The sequence below is a fragment of the Stegodyphus dumicola genome, chromosome X1 (assembly GCF_044657685.1).
Source record: "Stegodyphus dumicola isolate Sdum_Otavi_A_Nest chromosome X1, ASM4465768v1".
Classification (NCBI taxonomy): Eukaryota; Metazoa; Arthropoda; class Arachnida; order Araneae; family Eresidae; genus Stegodyphus; species Stegodyphus dumicola.
Genome location: NC_140780.1, coordinates 251235526 through 251259230, shown reverse-complemented (window position 1 = coordinate 251259230; position 23705 = coordinate 251235526). Strand labels below are relative to the sequence as shown.

At 30.3% G+C, this 23705-nt stretch overlaps 1 protein-coding gene across 1 annotated transcript in view; it reads right to left on the bottom strand.

The window, feature by feature from the left end:
- Positions 1–12617: 12617 nt before the first annotated feature.
- The window catches only part of wus (TM2 and DnaJ domain-containing protein wurst), a 44252-nt gene continuing 33164 nt past the window's right edge, over positions 12618–23705 (bottom strand). Inside the window, exon 3 of the mRNA XM_035375498.2 lies at positions 12618–14951. Within this exon, the coding sequence (XP_035231389.1) occupies positions 14721–14951 (231 nt within the window). The 3' untranslated portion in view covers positions 12618–14720. The remainder of the gene's footprint in view (positions 14952–23705) is intronic.

Genomic DNA, 23705 nt, shown 5'->3' with positions numbered 1-23705 from the left:
AATTGATATGTATGATGTCTATACGGATGGTTCGGGGATCGGGGGTCGCATTGGAGCAGCTTTCGTTATTTACTTTTATGGAACAGAAATTCATAATTGTCAGTATAGACTGAATTCTTATAATTCCATTTTTCAAGCAGAGTGTGTAGCGGTCTTACAAGCTTTAAAATGGATTAAGATGAATGTTTACAATAATGTCATTGTCAATTTATAATACTGATTGCCACTCGTTGCTTCAATTGCTCTCCCGCCCCCGACAATACAAATTTGCTTATTCTGGATATAAAATTGTTGCTTGAAAATATGTACCCTAAAATTGTGTTGCACTGGGTCAAAGCCCATGTTGGGTATGCCGGAAATGAGAGGGCCGACATTCTGGCCAAGGAGGCTGTTACTAAACAGAACATACCATTTATGGAAATATCTGGCTCCAAACGAGTAGCTTTAACTCTCACGAAAGAATATTTTAATAATGAGTGGAAAGAACTGTGGGAAAACTCTGATAGGAAGAAAAACCTACTCATAGATATTAACATTTCAAATAAAATGTTTATTTACAATGATATAGATATGAATCAATTGATTACGGGACATGGGAGGTTCCCATATTACTTGAATAGGTTTAATATACAAGACAATGAATTATGTTTGAATTGTGGTGTTCTAGGAAATGCCAGACACTTCGTGGTGGACTGTCCGCTAATAGATACTATTAGAAAAAGTTTTAATAATGTATCATTTCATTTTAAGAATTTGAATTTTAAACATTTTAGGCATTTTTCAAGAATTCTAATGCACTTTGTTAATAATAATAGGCAAGTTGTTGGCATTTTGGTTTGAGGGATTTACTTTGGTGAGCATTATTGGTGGTGCAGTAATTTTTAGGAGTTTTAATTTAAATTTTTAATTACACTTGGGATTTAAGAGGTTTTAATTCTTAGTTTTTATGTGTGGTGCCCTGTCAATTCCAATGTCTGTTTGTTTGGTAGTATTTTGTGTTTGTGTTGTCCTTACATATGTACCTTTCCTTATTTTTGTTTTCTTATACTAACATATATTTTTTTTCGTTAGTTATTTTTGGTTTTATGGGTGCCCCTTTAAGATTATAAGATCACTACGTGATCAGGTGGGTGGGGAGCACTCCAGCAATGTCAATCTACTGGGAAATACACCCATATGCGGTCAGGTCGTAAATTTAGAACACCTTTTTTCCTGGGGGGGGCTGAAAAGTAGGGGATAATCTTGCTCCTGCTCTTGACAAAATGTGGGGGTCGTTTAAACATCTAACTTATCTACATTCAGTTTTATACAGAGGAAAATACAAATTGAATTCTTCGAATGAATGCAATTTTGTACAATGAAAATGTATTACTTAATGATAAACTGTAAGATAAATAACATTTTTTTTTTAAAGCCATAGGTGTAGAAAGACAGATATTTGTTACACGAATGAATTTGTAGTAAATATTGAGTTTTTCATTTCGAATGCTATGTTCCCTGTATGCGAAGTAGCTGAGTATGTGAGATAATAGTCAAAACCGAATGGCTTTCAACCTTTTCACGGCTAAGGACTGTTTCTCAATTACAATGTGGTCGCTGCTTTTTAGTTAATTTTCTAATGACATATAAACAATAGTTGTTTTTATTTGAGACTTATGAATAAAATAACGCAAACTAGACTGCAGAAAATTCTTAAGATTGAAGTTAAATAATACTGAAAAATTTTGTGTTTTATATGTAGTAGTATTAACTACTACTATAATCCTTAAATGGAATCCTTAAATTATATATATCTATGTATAGGTATATATAAATGGAATCAAATATAGAACAAGGTATAAAATATTTTTATTATACAATGTTTATTACCATACGTATATTTACGTAATATCAATATAAATAGTTAGTTAGGTTTCGTACATATATAATTTATTTTTATATTTGTATTTTTTGTATTAGATTCAGTATTGTATACGTATCTGACGTTTAATTTGTTCTCTTTTTGGGTTACGACTTTAAGTAAGAAAGAATTGTTAGGGTCTTCATAGGGATTACATTATATACAATCAGTTAGGATCCGACTTTTCCTTTCTTTTAATCATTATATATATTGAAATACTACTTGATAAGTATACATAAAATATAGCAGTTTTTTAAGCTACTTATTTATATATCTATTGTTTGGTCTGGTTTGTTTGATTATAGCAAAGCATTCGACGGTTATTTGCCTAAGGGTAAGGGTGCCTCGTAGAGAACTTTCTAAGCAAAACTGACTCTTATGCACGTTACACGTGGGGAAAGCCTCGAAAACGCCAATACAGCTGATCCGGATTCGAACCCCGTATCGACCTGCCAGAGTTCAACGACTTTAAGCTCAGCCGCTAGTGAGCCCCCCCCACACACATCCACACATATACATTAAATAGTATTTACATGTCGTTTATAAAGTATAATTGAGTGCAATTTAATCATAAAGAGTTAGAAAATATTCTACGGAATTACTTCACTTCGTAGACGTTTTCTTAAGCTTCACCATATTTCTTAAAGAGAATCTCAATGCTAGTTCCATTTCCAAGCTGTTTATGTACCTTATTTTTCATGCTTTGAATTATATTTAGAAAATTATTTCACTTGGTTATAGCTGAAAATGCAGTTTTTTTATTGAAGAATTTAAGGGTAAGAAGAGAATTATGTCCTTTTCTAATTATTCTTGAAGCATTTAAATTAAAAAAAAAAAAAGCGCACATTAATACGGATCACTGAACTAAAGTGCTCGATACAGGACAGATTAATTAGCTACTAAATTTTGATTTTCGTTGAGTAAAAATGAATTCATCTGCATTCTCTAAGAAAGTAAATATTCAAAAAATGTTTTATTTTCCCATTCTCGCAGTCATAATATTATTCTTAAATATTCAGCTAATTCATATTCAAATATTCCAATCCATTACAATAAGTAATAAATCGATACAGTAAATAAATAATTAAAATCAATTAAATGGAATTTTAATTGCCATTTTCCCTCTGATAAACCCCTCTTTAGAGTTCAATAGCAGTCGATCAGCTTTTGTTAGGGGTTCATTTTTCTTTATGGTATGCTTACGTTATATATGTATGTATTATGCATTGCTCATACTTGTCAATTGCAGCTTTTAATATCTTTTGGAAAAAAATCAATATGAGAATCCAGAAAATGATTCTTAGCGACGCTAAAACTATTATTACTAGGCACTCTCATGCCACAGTGTTTAAAAAAAAATCCCATTGTTTAAAGGTAGATTCTATGCTCATATTTTAGTCTAAAATTAAAAGATGCGAGTCAAAATTAAGGGGGTTGCTCTTAGAAAGCCTCAATTAGAAGTAGTTATATGAAATGTTAATCAATACTTATAATTTTACGGATTAAACACTTATTCCCTATTTGATCACGTGTATGGCAAACAGATATTCGTCATTCATAAAGAAAAGAAAGGTGAATCAAAATGAGTTTTCAAGGCCTTTTGCATACATTAGCAATACTTATTCTCGTAATAACAGATACGTATGTGTTATTCTCTTCGTAATTTTCAGTACATATATTTATATTTATAATTAAGAAATCTTTTGAAAGCAGCGTCAAACAGCTGTCAAAATTATATTTTAAAATTGTTATTTAGAAATGCGCTTATAATGGTTTTTATATTTACGAAAGATACTTCCCGTTTACTCAGGCTCACTGTATTCAAGTCGATAGGACCAATTGAATGGAAAGATCGATTTCTTAATTCATTTCCAAGTTTCAAATCGGATGAATGGACTCGCGAATAAAATGGCACATTAAAATACGGTCACTGAACTACAGTGAGCTATGAAAATTTTAACAAAGGTTTCGTACTTTATCTTATGAAAACAAAATATCAGAATCTAATTAAATGTTTCACTTATTAGAAAAATAGAAAATATAAATATTTGTGAATAAAAAGAAATTATCTTTAAAAAATATAATTTAAATGAAAAAATAAAAGAATTACAAAATATTGCAGAAATTACATAAAATAGCGAATAAACTTATTCGGCACAAGCTCGCTAAATATAAAACAGATTGTACAGTCAGAAAGCTCGCCTTGTCACAGAAATATACTGTTCATCGGGTTTAAAGGTTATTCAGACTAAAGTGCGAAGTTCAGTGAGTAACTTGTATTTTCCTTTGAATGTATAAACTAGCCAAAAAATTGAGCACTTGACAATTAGATGCAAATTTAACAGATGGGAGCACTTGACAATTAGATGCAAATTTAACAGATGGATTGAATGAACCCTACTGCAACGTACCACTTTGTGTAAGCATTCTCGTGGATTTCCTTAAGGTATGTAAATATGAGCCCATTTTCCTTAGAAATTCTCCATGAAATCATACCTAGCCAACCCTCATATGTTTTGCCATATTCAACACAAAATCATTCTTAAGATGATTAATAAATTTTATGTTAGATGATACGAAGCTTTTCAAAAACTAGGATGCTTTCCGTAAACAATTAGTATTAATAAGGGCTGTTCAACTGGAATTAGGTTGGATTATTTGTTTATAGCAGTGCTTTTCAGCCGACTTACATGTACCTGTATGTATTGCTCAGAGGGGGGTGGAAGGAAATTCCTGAACGAAAACAATGTAATAATGAAATGTTAATAAACAAATAAATATAACTTTTCGTATCTTATGTAATTTGTCTCCATTCTGATACCATGTGCATCATTTATTTCTGATATACTGATACTGAATGAGACCTAAAAACAATTTTTGTTTTAAATATATCTCCCCTTATGATCCCTAACACAGCCGTTTACTTTCCCCTTCCGTAATTAACGTCAGTTTCCTGCTCTTGACCGCATTTGCCATGCCACCTCTACTGGAAGTGCCTTTGTTGACGGCGGCCTGGCATTCTCTCCTATTACACGTATCTTCCCGGACAAAAACCAACTTTCTTCGATAATTCATCTGGCAGAAATAAAGACAGGAATATTGTCCATTCTGTACGTTCCTTCCCTTATATCTTACTTCACGTGCGTCGGAGAGCTGCGCATTTCACATCATTTGCATAACTCAGTGACGTGTGTCTACTCTAAAATTTGCATAAATTTCTGACCACTCCTTCTTGGTGTTGCATTTTCAATGTTGAGCAGTGTATATCTCATCAATATTTTTATCCGGTATGAGCTGTGCCTGGAAAAGCAGCATACGCGCTTTAGTTTTTTTTTATCTAGTCAACTGCACAATCTTGTGTACATTAAATTTGTAATTTATCAGAGACTCTTTTATGATATCAATATTTGCATCGATAGGTAGTCCCCCGAGTAACACCTTAACAAGTTTTTTTGTGCACAGGGTTAACTACATAACGTTCAACATCATTATCAATAAAATACTGACTCAAAATTCTATGATAATTTCAGTAGCTGGCTCAACTTTAAGAAACTCACTGCTGACGTGGCCACAAAATTTACAATCAGGTAACAGAGCTGATAGTTCCGTAAAAAAATCATAATATTTAAGACCATCAGGAGGCCGAACCACAATCGGTGGGGCCTGGGGTGAGGTTAACCGCTGCTGCTTCATATTAACTGTCTAGTGGCTATTAGCATCAGAATTAACATTATCAATACTATTATCATCAACATTACACATATTGTTCACAATATTAGAATATAAGGTATTACTATTACAAGATACGAGTGCATCATCAACATTTAAGTTAGCAAATCTATTTTGCAGATTTAATTCAAGCACATGCTTAACTAGCCTAGCTTTAGCCATTTTCTTAAAATTATTCACTGTCACTACATTTTATTTCACAAACTTCATTTTTATAGCTTGCCGTTTGCATTAGAAGTTTTTAAGATACATTACCTGTAGTTGTGATATACAAAAAAACCGTTTTCATATATTGCGACTCCCCATCCCTTGAGTTACCTTGCAAAATCAGATTTTATACTTCCACGGTCACCTTTAGTTGGTCAATTTAACTTATGTCTACTATATAATATGTTACAATGCATGTAGTCACTTATCAAATAACAGAACAGTTTTATGTTTGGCGGCAAAAAACTATTTCAACCAATTTTAGAATTTGATGGCAAGAGTCCTAAGCAATGGTAAATGAAAACATTCCGGGCTTGGGCAGCTCAAGTGACCATAGTTGAAATGGCCAGTTAATTCACAGAGTAGAATTCCATCTTTTGTCACGAACGTACATAGACAAAAGAAACAATTCAAAGAAGTTCACTTACTTGTTTAACTTAATGCAGAAAGACATATAAGAGCTATCTGTCTTTGTGGAGCACATTTTAAGGGCTGCAAATGCACAGCTGATGAAAATTCTTCAAAACTACAGTACTTAGAAAAAAAGTTGCAGACGTTTTACTTATATATGCTAGTTAAGTTACATGCCAAGACCTGCTGCATATTTTTTGTTTCTTTAGCATGGACACAATATTAAGTAAATCTAACGAAAATTCACAAACATCGACTATTATTTGCTTCTAAAAATTCTCTATTAAAATTAGGATATGTAGTCTTATAGCTCGTTTTACATGAAGGTACATAATAAACATTTACATTAAACTCCACCATTTTATTTCTAATAAAAAGGCTACTTCTATTTTGAGACACTGAAAAAGAAATTATACATTTTAAAACAGATGTTAAGATGTGATGGTAATTAAAGTATTCTCCTTTATGAAAAGGATGTGCATATAAATATAGCAAGACTAATTCTATTTTCCCATGAGTCAAACTAAACTTTATCTCTCTAGTTTTAATTTATATTAGCCTTGTAATTTTCTACTCCCTACTAAAAACACGAACCAAAAGCAAAATTTTAATGTATGGGTTGAATAGCAGTGGTTTGCAGAAAATGTACACTAAAAAATCCCTTTACATTTATTTTAATTTCATTACCTTAATCTGTAATTATCTAAATAAATAATAACGAATTAATTTTTATTTAATTATATACTTATTAATTAAATAATAATTGATAAATTTTAATTAAGTAATTATGAATTGATTTGATAATTATTAACTATTTTTTATTATTAATGATTTTAATAGTCATTCTATTTATTTATTTTGGTTCCTCTTTATTGACGGTCTTTATAGGGCTCTGGCACTTTTAATTTTAGAAATTAAGCCCTGATTACTGTGTGCAAACTGATGCATTTCTGGAGCTTGAAATATATGTGTTCATGGTATATAAACTTCAACACATTTAAGATGACCAAAACTTTGTAGAGACATTAAGTATTTTTTGGAAGCAGGATTAATGAAAAATTAACAACGCCTTCGCGGGGATTTGAATCGCGGACCTTTTGGAATATCGGCCCAGTGTGCAGACCACCACACCACGAACACACCCCAAGAAGGTTGGAGAAATACCTTATAACTTTAAGTTGGAATATGTTACTTGTAGCGAATGGAAGTTCCTGTTAAGATAAATAATAACTGCCCTCTTAAACAAAACAATAATAATTATATAAAATGATCCAGCAGCTTCTGTAGTTAACAATTCAGTAGTAACTACATTTTATAGCAACATTTTTTTAAGTGTACGTAGACTGCTAAAAAGTTATTGTAACATGCTGAAAATCCTGAATTCCTACCCATCTCTGGAGTAAACTAGATTTCCAATTTGCTGCATTTTAAAGAAATCTCAAGCCCTATTAATGGAAATTAAAATGTTTATAAGTAAGTTTATATCAACAGTTACACAAATATTTCATATGTCAGCTTATATAGACAACTACAGAAATAATAACTATTAAAGTATGTTAATAATAATAATAATAATAATATAATATATAGTTTAGATAAGTTCTGGCAACAATGAGTGTTGTCATCATCAGGAGATCGTGCTTCGCGATACTGTCGTTCAAAAATTGCTATAGTTTGTAATTCCAATAAAAAGCATCGTATTTTTGCTCTGCTGTTTGTTTTCTCTATTTTTAGAAATACCTTTTTAGGTTATGTATTTTTTAAGAAATACTTTTTTAGGTTATGGGTCAAGCAAGCTCCCATATTGTGTCAAATGTTTTGAATTGATGTTTTCTCGAAGAAACGGAACTCGTTAAGCCTAATCAAGTAAGTGTTTTGTTTTCGTTATAGCAATCAAAAGTTGTTTAGAAATCAAAGTATGGAATTATCTAAGGTCCAAGTAAAGCCTTTATCAGGTGAAAGTGATTGGCTTATATGGAAATACAGGATAAAATTTGTTTTAAATTATCATCCTGGTGCTTTAGAAATTGTAGAAGGAACTATAGTGAAACCAGAAATTCTTCCTGTAGATGCTCCGATTGCTCAACAAGAGAAATATAATGAAGCTGTTAAGAAGTTTCAAAATGCAAACACTAGTGCTATGATGGTATTAACGAATTCCATGATGGAAGAAACTCTGCAAAAAGTTATGAGATTTCAGACTGCTAGAGAAGTGTGGTTGGAATTACATAAGTTATTTGAAGCATCATCAGAAAATCAATTGTATAATATATGCATGCAATTTTTTCAATTCAAGTGGAATGAAAATGATAATATGGCGGCTCATCTTTCCAAATTAAAAAACTTGTGGAATGAGTTGAATTCAGGACTTGAAAAGAAAAATGAAAATAAGTTACCTGACATGCTACTCAATTGCAAGATTTTAGATGTCTTACCAGAACAATACCATTTGTTTAAGTCAAGTTGGTTACTCTTGGGTGAAGACAAAAGAACTGTTGATGAGTTAACAGCACAGCTTTGCTCTCATGAAAGATAATTTAAAAGTCATGAGAAAGGCAATATAAATGAACGAGTGGCATTAGTAATGTCAAAATCTGAAAAACAAAAGCAATATAAAAAAGACAAATTCAGAATAAAACCAAGAAAAGAAGATATTTGCAATTATTGCAAAAAGAAAGGACACTGGGTAAAAGATTGTAAACAGTGGATTGCTGATGGAAGACCACCCAAGAATAGGTTGACGAAAACCAATGAAGGAAATACAGGCAGTGTAATACTGATGTCCATTGACGAAGAGGCTAAGACTGATCGAACATCTTTTTGGATTGATAGTGGAGCTACAAGACATATCATGAATTGTTTCACATACTTTATTGACTTTATGAAGTTTGATAGTCCCTGTAGCATTAAGGCTGCTGGAAAAGAAACTTTAGTTGCTCTTGGTAAAGGTACAGTATGTGTCAAAACAACTATTGGTAGTAAAATCCAAAGAATTTACCTTAAAGATGTTTGGTATGTCCCTGAGATAAACAGAAATTTATTTTCTTTACTTGCTGCTCAATATAGAAATCCGAATAGTAAATTTATTTCAACAGTTACAGAATGCTGGTTAAAGGTTAATGGTCAAGTAGTGCTTTTTGGAACTCGCAAAGTATATGGTACTTTATACAAGGCAGCTATCGAACCTATTATGCCTGGTAAAATTATAGAAGTTCATGCTGCTGAAGCAGACAATTCCTTGTTAGAGTTATATCATCAGAGATGGGGACATCAAGATAAACGTCACATTAAGAACATGCTTGAGAAAGAATTAGGAATTAAAATCCCATTTGAAAGAAAATTGTGTGAACCATGCATTTTTGGCAAAGCACACCGTTTACCATTTGGCATAAGAAAGCCAGCCAGCAAGCCTGGTGAATTAATTTCAGCTGATGTCTGTGGACCTTTTGATGAATCTTTCCAGAAGAAAAGATACTTAGTTGTGTTTAAAGATAGCTACACAAAGTTTCGTTATGGGTATTTTATCAAGGAAAAATCTGCTGTGGTAAATATGTTACAACACATGCTTGCACACGCTAAAATTTTAGGACATTCAGTCAAAGAATTTCTCAGCGATAATGGAGGCGAGTTTGACAATGACAAAGTAAGTGCTATTTTGCATTCTGAAGGTATAACTCAAAGACTAACAGCACCTTATTCTCCTGAACAAAATGGCTCTAGTGAAAGAGACATACGTACAATAATCGAAATGGCAAGAACAATTAAGTACTCAAATTCTGAAGCTCATTTTCCTGCAGCAATGTGGGCTGAACTAGTCAACACTGCCATATATGTACTAAACAGAACTGGCAAATCATCAGTAGAAGGCATGAGTCCTTATGAGCTATGGTTTAAAAAGAAACCTCGAATTAAGCATCTTCGTATAGTAGGATCTGTGTGTTATGCCCATATTCCTAAACAAAGAAGAAGGAAAATGGGTAATAAGGCTACAAAAGGCTTATTTAATTGGTTATGATGGAGACGAAAGATACCGACTATGGATCAAAGAAACCAATAGTGTGATCTGTTCACGGGATGTTATATTTAACGAAAAGCTCACTGATTGTGAAGAAAGGGTGCAGTTACCTATTCAAGATCAAGATAGCCTAATTTCTGGCTCTGAACATCAACAAAATTCAGAAAAAGATAAGTCAGAAAAGTTTCTTTGTGAAGAAGATAATTCAGAAAAAGAATACAACAAAGAAATATCTGGAAATATATCAGAAGAACATTCTGAAAGAGAAGAATGTGAAGATATTAATTTGCAAAATAATGCACAGTCAAGATTCCTAAGAGATAGAGCTGACTTGAGAAAGCCAAAGCGTTTTGAAGATTATATAATGATAAGTGAAGCTTTTATTATTGATTCTGAAGAACCTGAATCTTATGAAGAAGCGATCAACTGTAAGCAAAGTGTTAATTGGAAAGAAGCTATGGATTCAGAGATGAAATCATTGATAGAGAATGAAACATGGAGTTTAGAAAAATTACCAATAGATGCTAAAGCTATACCATGCAAGTGGGTTTATAAGATCAAAAGGAATCCTGATGGATCTATTGATAAATTCAAGGCTAGACTTGTTGCCAAAGGATGTACTCAACGTTTTGGAGTTGATTATGATCAAACGTTTAGTACAGTAACAAAGCTAGGAACTATTCATTCAGTTTTGAGCATCGCAGCCAATGAGAAAATGAATCTTTCTCAGTTTGATGTCGGTTCAGCATTCTTATATGGAAAACTTGAAGAATCTATATACATGCAGCAACCAGAAGGATATAGTGACGGTTCGAAGAAAGTCTGTAAGTTGAAACGCAGTTTGTATGGACTTAAACAATCATCACGCTGCTGGAATAAATATTTTGGAGATTTTGTGTCACAGCTGGGCTTCAAGACAAGTGAAGCTGATCCATGCTTATATATAAGAAACAATAACGGCAAGAAGCTAATCGTATGTTTATATGTAGATGATGGTTTAGTAGCATCAACAGATCTACAAGAATCTGAAAAATGTCTCAGAGAATTGAAGTCGAGATTCAGAATCACAACTAAACCAGCAGTATACTTTCTTGGACTTGAAATTAAACATCTTGAAGATGGAAGTATTAAAATTAGTCAGCAAGCTTATGCAAGAAAAATTCTTCAAAAATTTGGGATGGAAGATTGCAAGCCAGTGTCAACTCCTATCCTGAAGGAAGGTCTAACTGAAAAGAAAAAGGAAGATAAATCAAACAGAGAAATTTTTCCTTATAGAGAAGCTGTAGGAGCTTTAATGTATCTTATGTTATGCACAAGACCAGATTTAGCTTACTGTGTTGGCATTCTATCACGTTACCTAGAAAATCCTTCGAAAGACGATTGGACAAATGTGAAACGTGTATTCAGATACATAGCAGGTTCTCTAACTAAAGGTGTTACATACAAGAATAAATACAAACCAGGAATTCTAGAATGCTATAGTGATGCAGATTTTGGAGGCTGTCAAGAAACAGAAAATCAACGAGTGGAGTAGTGATATTATATAGTGGTGGAGCTATATCATGGATTAGCCAAAGGCAAACAGTTGTTGCAACTTCGACGACAAATTACTTTTCTAGAACATTCACTAGCTGCAGAAGTAATTGCAGCTAGTGAATGTTCTAGAGAAGTAATTTGGTTAAAGCGACTATTTAGTGATGTAACCAAGTTACGTGAAACTCCAGTAATTCAAGTAGACAACGCCGCTGCAGTGAGACTGTCAATAAACCCGGAGTTTCATCGACGCACAAAACACATTGATATCAAGCACTTTTTCATACGAGAGAAAGTTCTAGAAAAGGAAATCATTGTGCAGCAGGTACCTACAGAGGCGTAAGTTGCTGACATAATGACTAAACCTTTATTTAAACAGAGACTGTTAATTCTTTGTGATAAGATGGGACTTTTGTGACTTTTTCCTTTTAAGTTATTATTATTATTATTTTTTACAAGGGGAAGTATTAAAGTATGTTAATAAAAATAATAATAATATAATATATAGTTTAGATAGGTTCTGGCAACAGTGAGTGTTGTCATCATCAGGAGATCGTGCTTCGCGATACTGTCGTTCAAAAATTGCTATAGTTTGTAATTCCAATAAAAAGCATCGTATTTTTGCTCTGCTGTTTGTTTTCTCTATTTTTAGAAATACCTTTTTAGGTTATGTATTTTTTAAGAAATTAAAATGTTTATAAGTAAGTTTATATCAACAGTTACACAAATATTTCATATGTCAGCTTATATAGACAACTACAGAAGTAATAACAAACAAAATTAAAATACACTAATAAATGAATCACAAATGACAAAAGGCAGTTAAAGTTCAGAATACATGAAATTTTATGAAATATCGTGTATGATTTTTTAAATGTTTTTGTCAGAGTATTTTGGCTTTTTTTCCTTAAGCTAACTTACATACAACTTACATTTAATTAACACAGAGGAATGATAAAAATATTATCCAAAGCTTAAAACTTAACATACATCATGAATATAATGACATCAATACATTTTAATCAAGATAAAAGGAAAGGGATTAAGTTTTCACATGAAAAAATTGTATACATGTACAGAAGCAAAATTTTGCATGTCAAATGATCAGTTACAAAGAACAAAAGAAATGAATAATATTTTTTTTTCATTAAGTTAAGGAAAGAATATAATGAGAAAAATCAAGGTTAACAAACGTAATAAAAGCAAAACTTTTACATTTCCTGACTGAAAAGTAAACAAAGAAACAAATTTAATTTTTAATTATTCAGCATAAATTTGTGAGACAACTATATAAAAGCTTACTTATTACAGAGAAAAAAGTAATACTATTTTCCATTCCTTCATATTCATTTTGAAAGAAAATTAACAGACCCAGTCAAAAGGAAAAACATATTTATATAATATAATCTTACGAAAAGCAGAAACTGTGGGGAAAAATATGTGTAAGACTTAAAGCCGGGGGGGGGGGGGAACTTAAAATGAACAGCAGCAGAAATTTACAGATAATTTTAAATAATTAAATGCATAGTAAGTACAAAATAAAAAAATCAGAAATAAAATTAACAAATTCCTGATACAAGATATAACATTTTAATTCTAATACAAATCTTTAAAGGTGGTGGAAAAACTGCCCATAACTGATCACTATTTCCAAATAGCAAAGATTAAAAAAATGTTAAGTGAAAATTATATATAAAAGAACATTACCATATTTATTCAAAAATAAGACTCCCTTTATATTTCAAGATAAATTTTCAGATATAAAAGTTGAATATTTGGTAAGAACAGGATTCCGATTACATTTCATTTGTTTCTGATTAGAATGAAAGACAAATTACCTAATTAAATGCAACATTTTACTATACTACAGAAAGAATATTTAGGAAGAATTGTCACACTATTATTTAATTTCGAAGTCAAACAACAAAAATCAGCGTTATATTTGCAAACGCTGACTTTTGTTGTTTGGCTTCTAAATTAATATTTGTTCTGTTCATTATTTTAACCTACACCATTACTTGTTTTTAGGCATAACGATAACCAGCATAGCAATGGCAAGCTTAAACTGAAACTGTTTAATTAGACGTGGCTATTGTAATTAGCAGTACTTATACAGTTTATATGTAGAGTAATTAGTTATGTGGTTTATTTAGTATTAGAACAGTATAATTATTTCAAATAGTATGAAACTTAAACTCCATCTTTTATTCTACAAATTCATTTGTTAAAATATACAATTAAAAGATCCTGCCAATTTTTAGAACAAAAATGTGCAAAAAAGGAGATCTTGTTTTTGAATAAGTAAGATAATTATTTTTTTATGTGAAATATTACTATAAAAACACCTGTTGAGCAATAATGGAAACTAAAAATTTATCAGCACAGTACAAAAGCTTATACAGCTAGCACTTTTATATTCTAAATTTATTTGCATTAAGTATATCAATTCTGTGTAATCCACTCAGAACAAATTTGATGACTGAAACTATGTTAATACTGAAAAACTAATTTAACTTCTTACTTCTGAGAAAAATTATTGAACTAAAAAAAGCCTTAAAAACCAATAAAAAATAATTTTCTTTTAAATATTTAATAAATAGTAGAAATATGAAATGCAAAATGGTTGAGAATAAGTGAAACCTTAGGAAACTAAAATTTTTGCTCCATTTAAATGAATTAAAATTTTATTATCCTATAATTTAAATTTTCAAACAAGCAGAAAATTATAATGGTAGAAAATTTATAAAATTAAAAAATTTAATTTCATGACACTGAAAATCGTTTTAACTTATTTGAACAAATAAAATGTGAAATAACTTATAACAGAATTAAATTTGCAAATAATAAGTATTAAAAGTTCTGTCACACAAGTGTATAATAAATAAATTATACTCCTAAATGTGTCAATATTCATTGACTTTATAGCTATGCTTCTTGCTGATCACCATAAGAAGATGGATTTCTTATATTTTGAGCAACACGGTGAGATTTAATTTTAGATAAGATTTCATATGCTTGCTGAATTTCTATGAACTTTTCTTCTGCTACCTTCTTTTGCAGCTCATCTTTATGTTTATCTGGATGCCACATCCGGGACAATTTTCGGTACCTTAATGTAATTTCCTGTTGAGTTGCATTCGTATTCAATCCCAGTACCTGTGAAGTGTAGGATACCAAATCATAAAACATTAAAATAAAGTTTGAAATCAGCAAAAATTTTACCAAATCAAATGGTTTTTGGATACCATCAAAAATGATATTCTTAGTCCTATAAAATTAGTCCGAATATTTTAAAAATGTATTAGTAGCATTTTTTTATTATAGAGACTTTAAGAAAACATTTCATGTTAATTTACTGGTTTTCATAAGATTTATCCAAGTATTTACTTAATTTTAGCATGTGTTTTCATTTACAAAATATGTTTTTATTTACTAAAGGAAGATAAGAGAGCATTTTTGAAAAAATCTCTATTGTGACTCAAATATTATTTCTGATTGGAAGTAACCAGTTAAAATAATAGTTACCTAACAGCCATTGGTCTCTCTTAATTTTATTCCATATCATGCAAATATCTGAGGAGAGTTATGCCTCGCTTTAGCTAAACAATTTAAATAATGTTTTACCAGTAGTTTGAATATTTTATTGCATTTCATTTTTATATCTAATTTAATTTAGTTTTATTACTAATCTGAGTTTCTATTTGAAACAAACACATTCAGAAATTATAGTCAAGGTATTCCATATAGATATATTTTTCTATGTTTCAAACCATTTCATTTCCTACAAAATTTGATTCATTACCAAACTGATGGCATTTTCCACTTCACATATGCTCAGAGTAGTGACTTAAGAAGGTTACAGACAAGTTAGAACGTAGGTGAATATTTCCTGAAATACTGGATGTTTCATTTCCGCAAATTTACATGAGTATCCTCATTTTTAATTCCTCATTTCTTTTCCAGCATCAGAAGTAAATTTTCGAGCACAAATATTAAACTTTTCAATTTTGATAGAATTTATTTGTGAATAACTGGGATGTCATCATGCTTTGAGAAGTTGCTTTTTTGGTAATCTTTTGGAATACCCTGAATATATTACCTCTTTTTACACTATTCCCACTGCATCGAATTTTCAGATATTTTCTGATTTATTTGTTTATTACTTTTTATAATGCCTTTTAAAGATTTGGGAACAAATTTTACTAAATAATTGTACTGGTTGATTTAACAGTTTTGTTATATGTCTGGAAGATTCAGCGTCAACAACACTACCATTGTAAACAAGAAAGTTAGAAAGAAAATGAAATTTCAAGTTAGTATACTACTGTGATAGACTAATTTTATCAGACACTGACTAAAATTATCTACGCATTGAAATTTTATCTTACTATTATTTATTTACTATTTCTGCATTGAAATTTTATCTTACTATTATTTATTTACTACGATAGATTTATTTTCTCACACACTGATGTATTCACAGGTAGGTAAGAGAGACTTTTAACCCAATTCATATGGACTTTGAAACTTTCCTCCGTCTAAGTCAGGCCATTATCTTCAATGCATACGTGAATGTGAAAATGCACATGAATATTCCCATTACCGTCCAAATTTTGATTAATAGATGTCCTTCACTATTTCTCTACTTACGAATTTCTGTCTTATATGCTATGTCATTTCAAAATAAGCTACAAATTTGAAGAATATTTGCACATTTTACTGAACAATCTTACTTTGCAAAATTTGAAGAATATCATACAAATTGTGGAAACATCAATTTGAGAAAATGAAAAACAAAACTTGCAAAAACGGATACACGTAGGATGAAAAATAAGTTAATTAGAGAAGAAAAAAGAAAACAATAAAAAGATATGATTGTGAAATAAAAATGATAAATTTAGTATGTGGAAAGATCTTAGAAACAGAAATTAGAAAAGAATAAATTTAAAGGAATGATTTAGAAAGCCAAAATAAATGTATGTCTATATCAAGAAACAAGCATGCTGATTGGTTGAAATGGGAAGGGTACTGTTAACGAGAATCTGATTGGTATTATAAATGCCCTCTTTCGCCATCAAAAGATGTGAAGCGGTTTAGGCACACTGCAACAGGCTTGCACACGCCGCAATTCCCTATGCTAGGTGAACAAGCTACAAGGTGAACAAGGTAAAATAAGAGGTTTTCTGTCTGTGGTGGTGGGTCCGGGGTTCGATACCAACTTTTTAAAATTAAGCGAAATGTTATTAAATTCAATAATGAAATCAATTAAAAATAATAAGAGATAAAATAATGAGAAATTAGTGTAAAACGAATCACGTATCAAATAATTACGGAAAATAAATTAAAGTTGATGTCATTCCAAACATGTGGTTCAAGAGATCGTTACCAAAAAATTCGTCCTTGCCACAAAAATAAAACTTCGAAACAATTTTCTCGTTGCCACAAAAACATAAAACTAACGTGCATGGTGTTATTCAAGCCTGTCTACGTCACTTCCGTTTGTTACATTATCCAAGATGGTGGTGATCAAGACTCTTTTTCTGAGATGTCACTTCCACTGGTTAAGTACCTCCGCTTACTAATCATGGATAATATTTCAACAAACTAAATGTAGGATGATAAAATTGTGTAATATAAAAACACAGCAATACAATCGTGGAAACTTATTGTTCTAAATTAAAATCATTCTAAATTAAACTGTAGGTAATACAACTTTCTCACTTATATATATTTTCTAAACGGCTCACTGAGAGACGTATTAACCGCGCTTTTCGGTTATATTCTCTTTTAATGCAGAATCCAGTTTTCAAAGGCATTGTCAAAAATACCAAAAGACAAAGTATCCTTTCCAAAGAAATTATATTCACATAAATAAAATCAAATTAAAAAAGTTAACTACATGAATAAGCATATTTAAAGTACGCAATGCAAATTTTTTTAAAAACAACTATTTAAAGAACTATAGTTCAACCATGCAACTCAAAAAATTAAGATGAAATTCTTAAAAAAAGTCTAAAATGTGATAAAAATATAATATGAAGTAAAAATATATGCAAGAAAGAAAAATGACACTTTTCTCTCTCCCGCAAAAAATAAAAGAAAAATTTAAATAGGCTGCTGTAAACTCAGAAGTTCACCAAGTGATACAAAATAAAAAAGTGCGCCAAGCTAAATTTCCGAATTCCTAACCAAACTTCACAAAATTTGAATTTTAGGCACAATTTGAGCCGTAGAATCGAAACATGGAAGAAAATAGGCATGTCATTTCAGAAAAAACATGTAATAATACGCATGTTAGAACAACGCTGTATATAAATCTAATATATATCCTAAGTCGCACTTTCCAGGCATGAAAAACGCAAGTTAAATGTCGCCAATCGGCACAGTAGAAAGGCAGATATAGATCTCCTTTTTTGACCGAGTGCACCTAAATTTCTGAGAGGATTTCGGGAAAGGGATTTATTTTAAAAAAAGTTTATTAATATTATTTAAAATTTGTAACTGAATTATTATAAAATGTAAGGAAATAATTCTTTTAATGCTTATTAAAAACTTCTTCTGACCCTTGAATTCAACAATACGTATTTTAAAAATTCTACTGAACTATTTCCACCTCATATACTGCACTTTCCAACACCTTTTAATAGACCGTTTTCCAGTACTAACTATTTCTTTCTTCAACAGTCTTATAAATATATCTGGCAACAGCATTTAAATATATGTTTACAATTAAGTGTTAAGATCATTATATATATTTAGATGGTTTTAATAACTAGATTCTTCCACCAAAGTTTATGAATGAATAAATCCTTCATTTCCAAATACATTTATAAATGATTCAAATTAATATTTACATATTTAATTAAAAGCAAATGAATGCTTTTAAAAGGATATGCAAAATATTCATATATATTTAATATTTTTCATTTTTGGCATGTGCAAAGTTTTATTTTTTGTACATTCACTATATTTTTCGAATACAGTAATTTACAATAACTTAGTACATATCAGAAATTTTACATAAGAAATACGTATAAATACAAATTGAATGAAAATTATATGCATTATTTTTTACAACCACTCAAGGTTCAGATTTCTGTGAAAATTTCTCAGATTTCCCACTTGCGTGGGAAACTTTCTGCAATCTGGAATCAGTAGCAGGACTATCCCTGAGATGTCGTTTCAGAACATCACACACACACAGGGTTTTTACCTTCGCCGATAACACTGTTTATAAATTCTTAATAGGCTATCAAGATCATGGAGCTAAGAATAAAAGGAGGGGCCAACCCCGCTCTAGGAAAGCACTGCCTAAACATTCACTGCTGGATAAAATTCCGCATAAAAGAAACATTCATTGTTAGAGAGATAATAGAAATTTGTATAGCTTAGTGACATTTACCCAAAAATCACATCTTGGTTTTTTTTCGGTAACTTGCAACAGCGATTTTGCGGTACCTTTAAAATTGTATACGTCTTTCGATACCCTTTATAAAGTATTCGTTACTTTAGTTTATGTTTCAAACACCAAAATCTTTTCAATTAAATACATGTTTTGTCATTGACATATTATTTTTATATAATTGAAAAATAATCACTTTGGGTTAACTCAAAAAAAAAAAAAAAAAAAAAAAAAAAAAAGTAAATAAATGAATAAATAAAATAAAGTTCTCTCTCTCTTTTTTTTTTTTTTTCAAAATTTAATTTAGCAACATGTTTAATAGATGACTAAATGTAATACAAAATTATGAATGAAAAATCTTTGTTATTCAATACATACACTTGAGAAGTGGTCTGCTATTTTTGAAAGAGATTCAAGACATGAAAAAAGCATCATCCATGTTATTAATTCGGTATATCAATATACTTTCTATGTTGTTACCATCTGGATTATCTCGCAGTATGAAAATTTCAGGTATTTGTGAATTTATATCAATTAAGTTGTTTCTAACTGTTTTAAAAAGTGATGCAATATTATGCAGAGTAAAGCAATCAAGATTGCGATCTGATGACAGCGAGGTTAATATTTAAATGTGAAATGGATAGTTATATATTCTATTATCAGAGAACTATTAAACTGGGTAAAATCGCTAAAAGAGGTATTGAATGTTCTGCCAAAACATTTACTAGAAAAGTTCAATTTAATAATGAATGCATCCTAAGATGGGTTTTAAGTCGAAAGTTTGAAACTTGATGGCTAGATGTAAATATAAAATTATGCATGTTAAAATATTTGTAATTAGGCACATAGATCAGGTTAAGTTTTTATTAAATAGTGTAAGGCATGCAAGGGTTGTCTGCTTAAAGGGGGGAAGAGAGGCCATCAAGGAGGAATTTCGAAAAATTTTAGAATATGTATTGTTGAAATTAAGAGTAAAGAAAAATCTGATAAGTATTAAAAGAATTATTTCCTTATATTTTATAATAACTCAGTTACAAGTTTTAAATAATATATATATATATATATATATATATAAAACCCTTTTTTTATTTCCTTTCAGAAATAGTCATAGAAAGTTAAATACATGGAAATCAGCAAAAATATTTAACACATTTCACTATTAAAATAAAAGACTCTCTAATATGAAATGAACTGAACAGAGCATTAATTATAGATTGACTCAGATTTTTGATTTAAAAGATGCCTTAGAAGCTAAAAAAACAACTCATACTTGAGAAAGTATTTTAAGAAGCTCTGAAAATAGAAAAGAAATAATGCGTAATTTTAATATTATTAATACAATAAAAAGTTAATAATATTATATATTAATAATACAATAAAATAAAGTATTTGTTACTTAAGTTTATGTTCCAAACACCAAAATATTTTAAATAAAATACATGTTTTGTCATTGACATATTATTTTTATAATTATATTAGAATTACCTTAAATTTTTTTTTCTAATGTAATTAACGAAAATTTGTGAGAATATTTTCTTCAAATTAAATTGTTCTGGAAAAAGTGTAGCAATTAATTCCGTTCAGATCCGATCATGTCAAAACCCGTAGATCTTAATGCTTAAGTCACTGAATGTTTTAGTCTCCACGATTGGATCGCCACTGCTTCAAAGCAGTGAATGGGGAAAACCAGTCAGGGCCTTTCCTCTTACTTCCCTCCTGATGGTACCTTGACATGGATAGGATGTCATGGTCACATCACCTTCCGCCAAAATGGCAAGTGCCTCTGTATACACTTTTACACAAATACATAATTACAAATGACGGAAAAGTTAACTTATTAGCATATCTATCTATATATTTATTAATTTTAACAAGGTAGAGGTAATTTCGTTCTCCACTTAGGATATTATAAAACCTAAGTGACTATTTTTTAGTCATATAAACATTAAGTGAGTTTAAAATGAGCAACTATTATGTCTCTTCCCTAAAAATTTTAGAAGTTACCTTTAATTTTACATGAAAAAGTTTGATGTGGACACCACACGACTTCCTTGTACGGCCTATTAAATTATACACATTTTTTTCTGCATTTTATTTTAACATATTTCCTCGAAACTCATTACAGATTTATTTCTCATTCAATTCAGTTCTTACTTCGCGGCAAGGCAAAAATACATGAAAACTGAAAACATCTTCATTAAAAATTGAAAAATAAAGAAAAACATAACACACAAAATACAATTAAAAAAATTGAAAAAAATTTTTTTACGGTTAAAATTAAGAGTTTCTGCACAAAAACAAGCAATTTGGACAGCATGCAAAAATTCGGTTCACAAAACTGAAAGTTTATATTTGGCCTCCCTCGGCAAAAAGACACTGAAGGTTCAGAAAATGACTATTCTGCCAAATTTCAAACATAAACAAATATGGCTGCTTTATTAGGCTTAGTCGCACTTAAACAAATTTTAAATTGTTGGTAATTCTACAACTATTGCACGCAGATTAGCTGAAGGCATAAAAACCCTAATCGGAAACATACGAACAACATAATTAAAATATATATATACACACGTTTGGTGCGGCATATTTGACCTAAAAAAGGAGGTGCGCAATTACATGTTATAGCAGTCCTATATACAAAATTTCAACGTTCTGAGGCTACTCATTTTTGAGTTACGCGAGATACATACATGCATACGTACAGACGTCGCGAAGAATATCTCTTCTGAATCCATTTTATAATCCGTTTTGGAAAAAAAAAAAGGTTCTTTATTCTGTTTTTACGTACAGATGTCACGCAAAAAACATTGTTAAATTGCATTCAATTGAGGTCAAAATGAATATTTTCATTGAAATACGATACCCGAAATTTTTCGCCATTACAATTTACTTCGTACAAGGAAGTAAAAATAGTCCATTAAGAGACTAAAAGAAATTTTTTAAGAAAATATTTTATTGATTTTAGCCTAGGTTATTTTTCTATTTGTTTTTCTGAAAGAAAAGTTTAAAAACAGCGATTCGTTTTTCCATAATGCTCAAAGCAGTGCATATTACAATATTATGTGGATGACTAAAATGCATTTTATTTAAAATATTTTAATATTTGGAACATAAAATAAAAGTAGCAAATGCCCTATCAAGGACATCGAAATAAGTACACAAATTTTCATGTTTATACCAGTTAGTTATAAAAACTGGGGTTTAAAATGTATTACATTTTTGTGATATTTTGACATCTTAAAGGTACTTTGACTTTTTAAGGTATTTGTCATTCTTTACACGTAACAAACATTTTATTAAAATCTGTATTTGTGAAAACCAGTAGCTTTGAATTTTATAAAATAAATTAATAATTAAAGTCGCTGTGGCAAGTTATCGAAAGATAATCAAGATGTGATTCATGCGAAAATGCCACCCAAACTATACAAACTGCTATTCCATTCATCAATCAATGTTTCTTTGTGCAGAAGTGTGTCTGCTTTTTGAATGTGCAGGATTGTCGTATGCAGAAGTACAACTAAACCGCTGTCAGTGTAACGGGCTATAAATGTGAAAACTGCTGCATCCCTTTTACACTATAAATCATGGCAGCATTGCATCGGCCATGGTGGAAGGAAGGAAGGTGTCTCCTTATATTCCTTCCTCCACAGTTTATAGTTATCCACAACTTTCCACTGCAGTGATAACTTCAATAACCGCAACACTAAAAGGTAGTGAGCATTTAGTTTTGAATTACTTCTCCTAATTTTACATAGCTTTATTTATTCATATATTGTAGAATTTTACTCTACATTTCCTGAGGATTTTTTTAATACTATATATATATATATTAAATTTAATCTGATTTAGTTTAGATTGGCTATTTAAAAACAATTTGTGGTTTTGTTCTGCTTATTCCATATTAAAGATTTTTAGTTAAAAAAATTAGTGTTATATATCATAAATGCGTTCAAATAATAAAATAATAATAATAATAATAATAATAATAATAATAAAACAATAGAAAAACATACAAGCTGTCCAACCTCTAAATCTGATTATTTTGATACTATGTACTTATGCCTGCCAATTCCATGACTGCAAAAATCAAGTACATGAAAAACTTTTGAAACGTGTAAAGTGACTTTTACAGAAAAAATTTCGCATATCTGAATGTTTTGAAAGAATTACACGAAGAAAACCCTTATCATTAAACATAATGTATATAAAATAACAAAATGAAATTAATTCAAGATATTAAAAATATTTTCCCCTATAAATTAATTCTGAAACCATGCTTAATAACATTAACTAGTTTGTTTGAATTTCAAAATTAAGTTATCAGAAAACTTCCAAAATAATGATTAGACAGTTTAAAACATGACAAAAGCAAAACGAGAGGGGAAAGGAAGTTTCACTTTAACGTTATTTTTTCTAAAGAACTAAACTTTTATCTTATCGCATCACTTAGGATAAGGTTCCAAAGGCATTTTGTGCAATGGGGGGAAATCTTATCGCTATTTTAATGA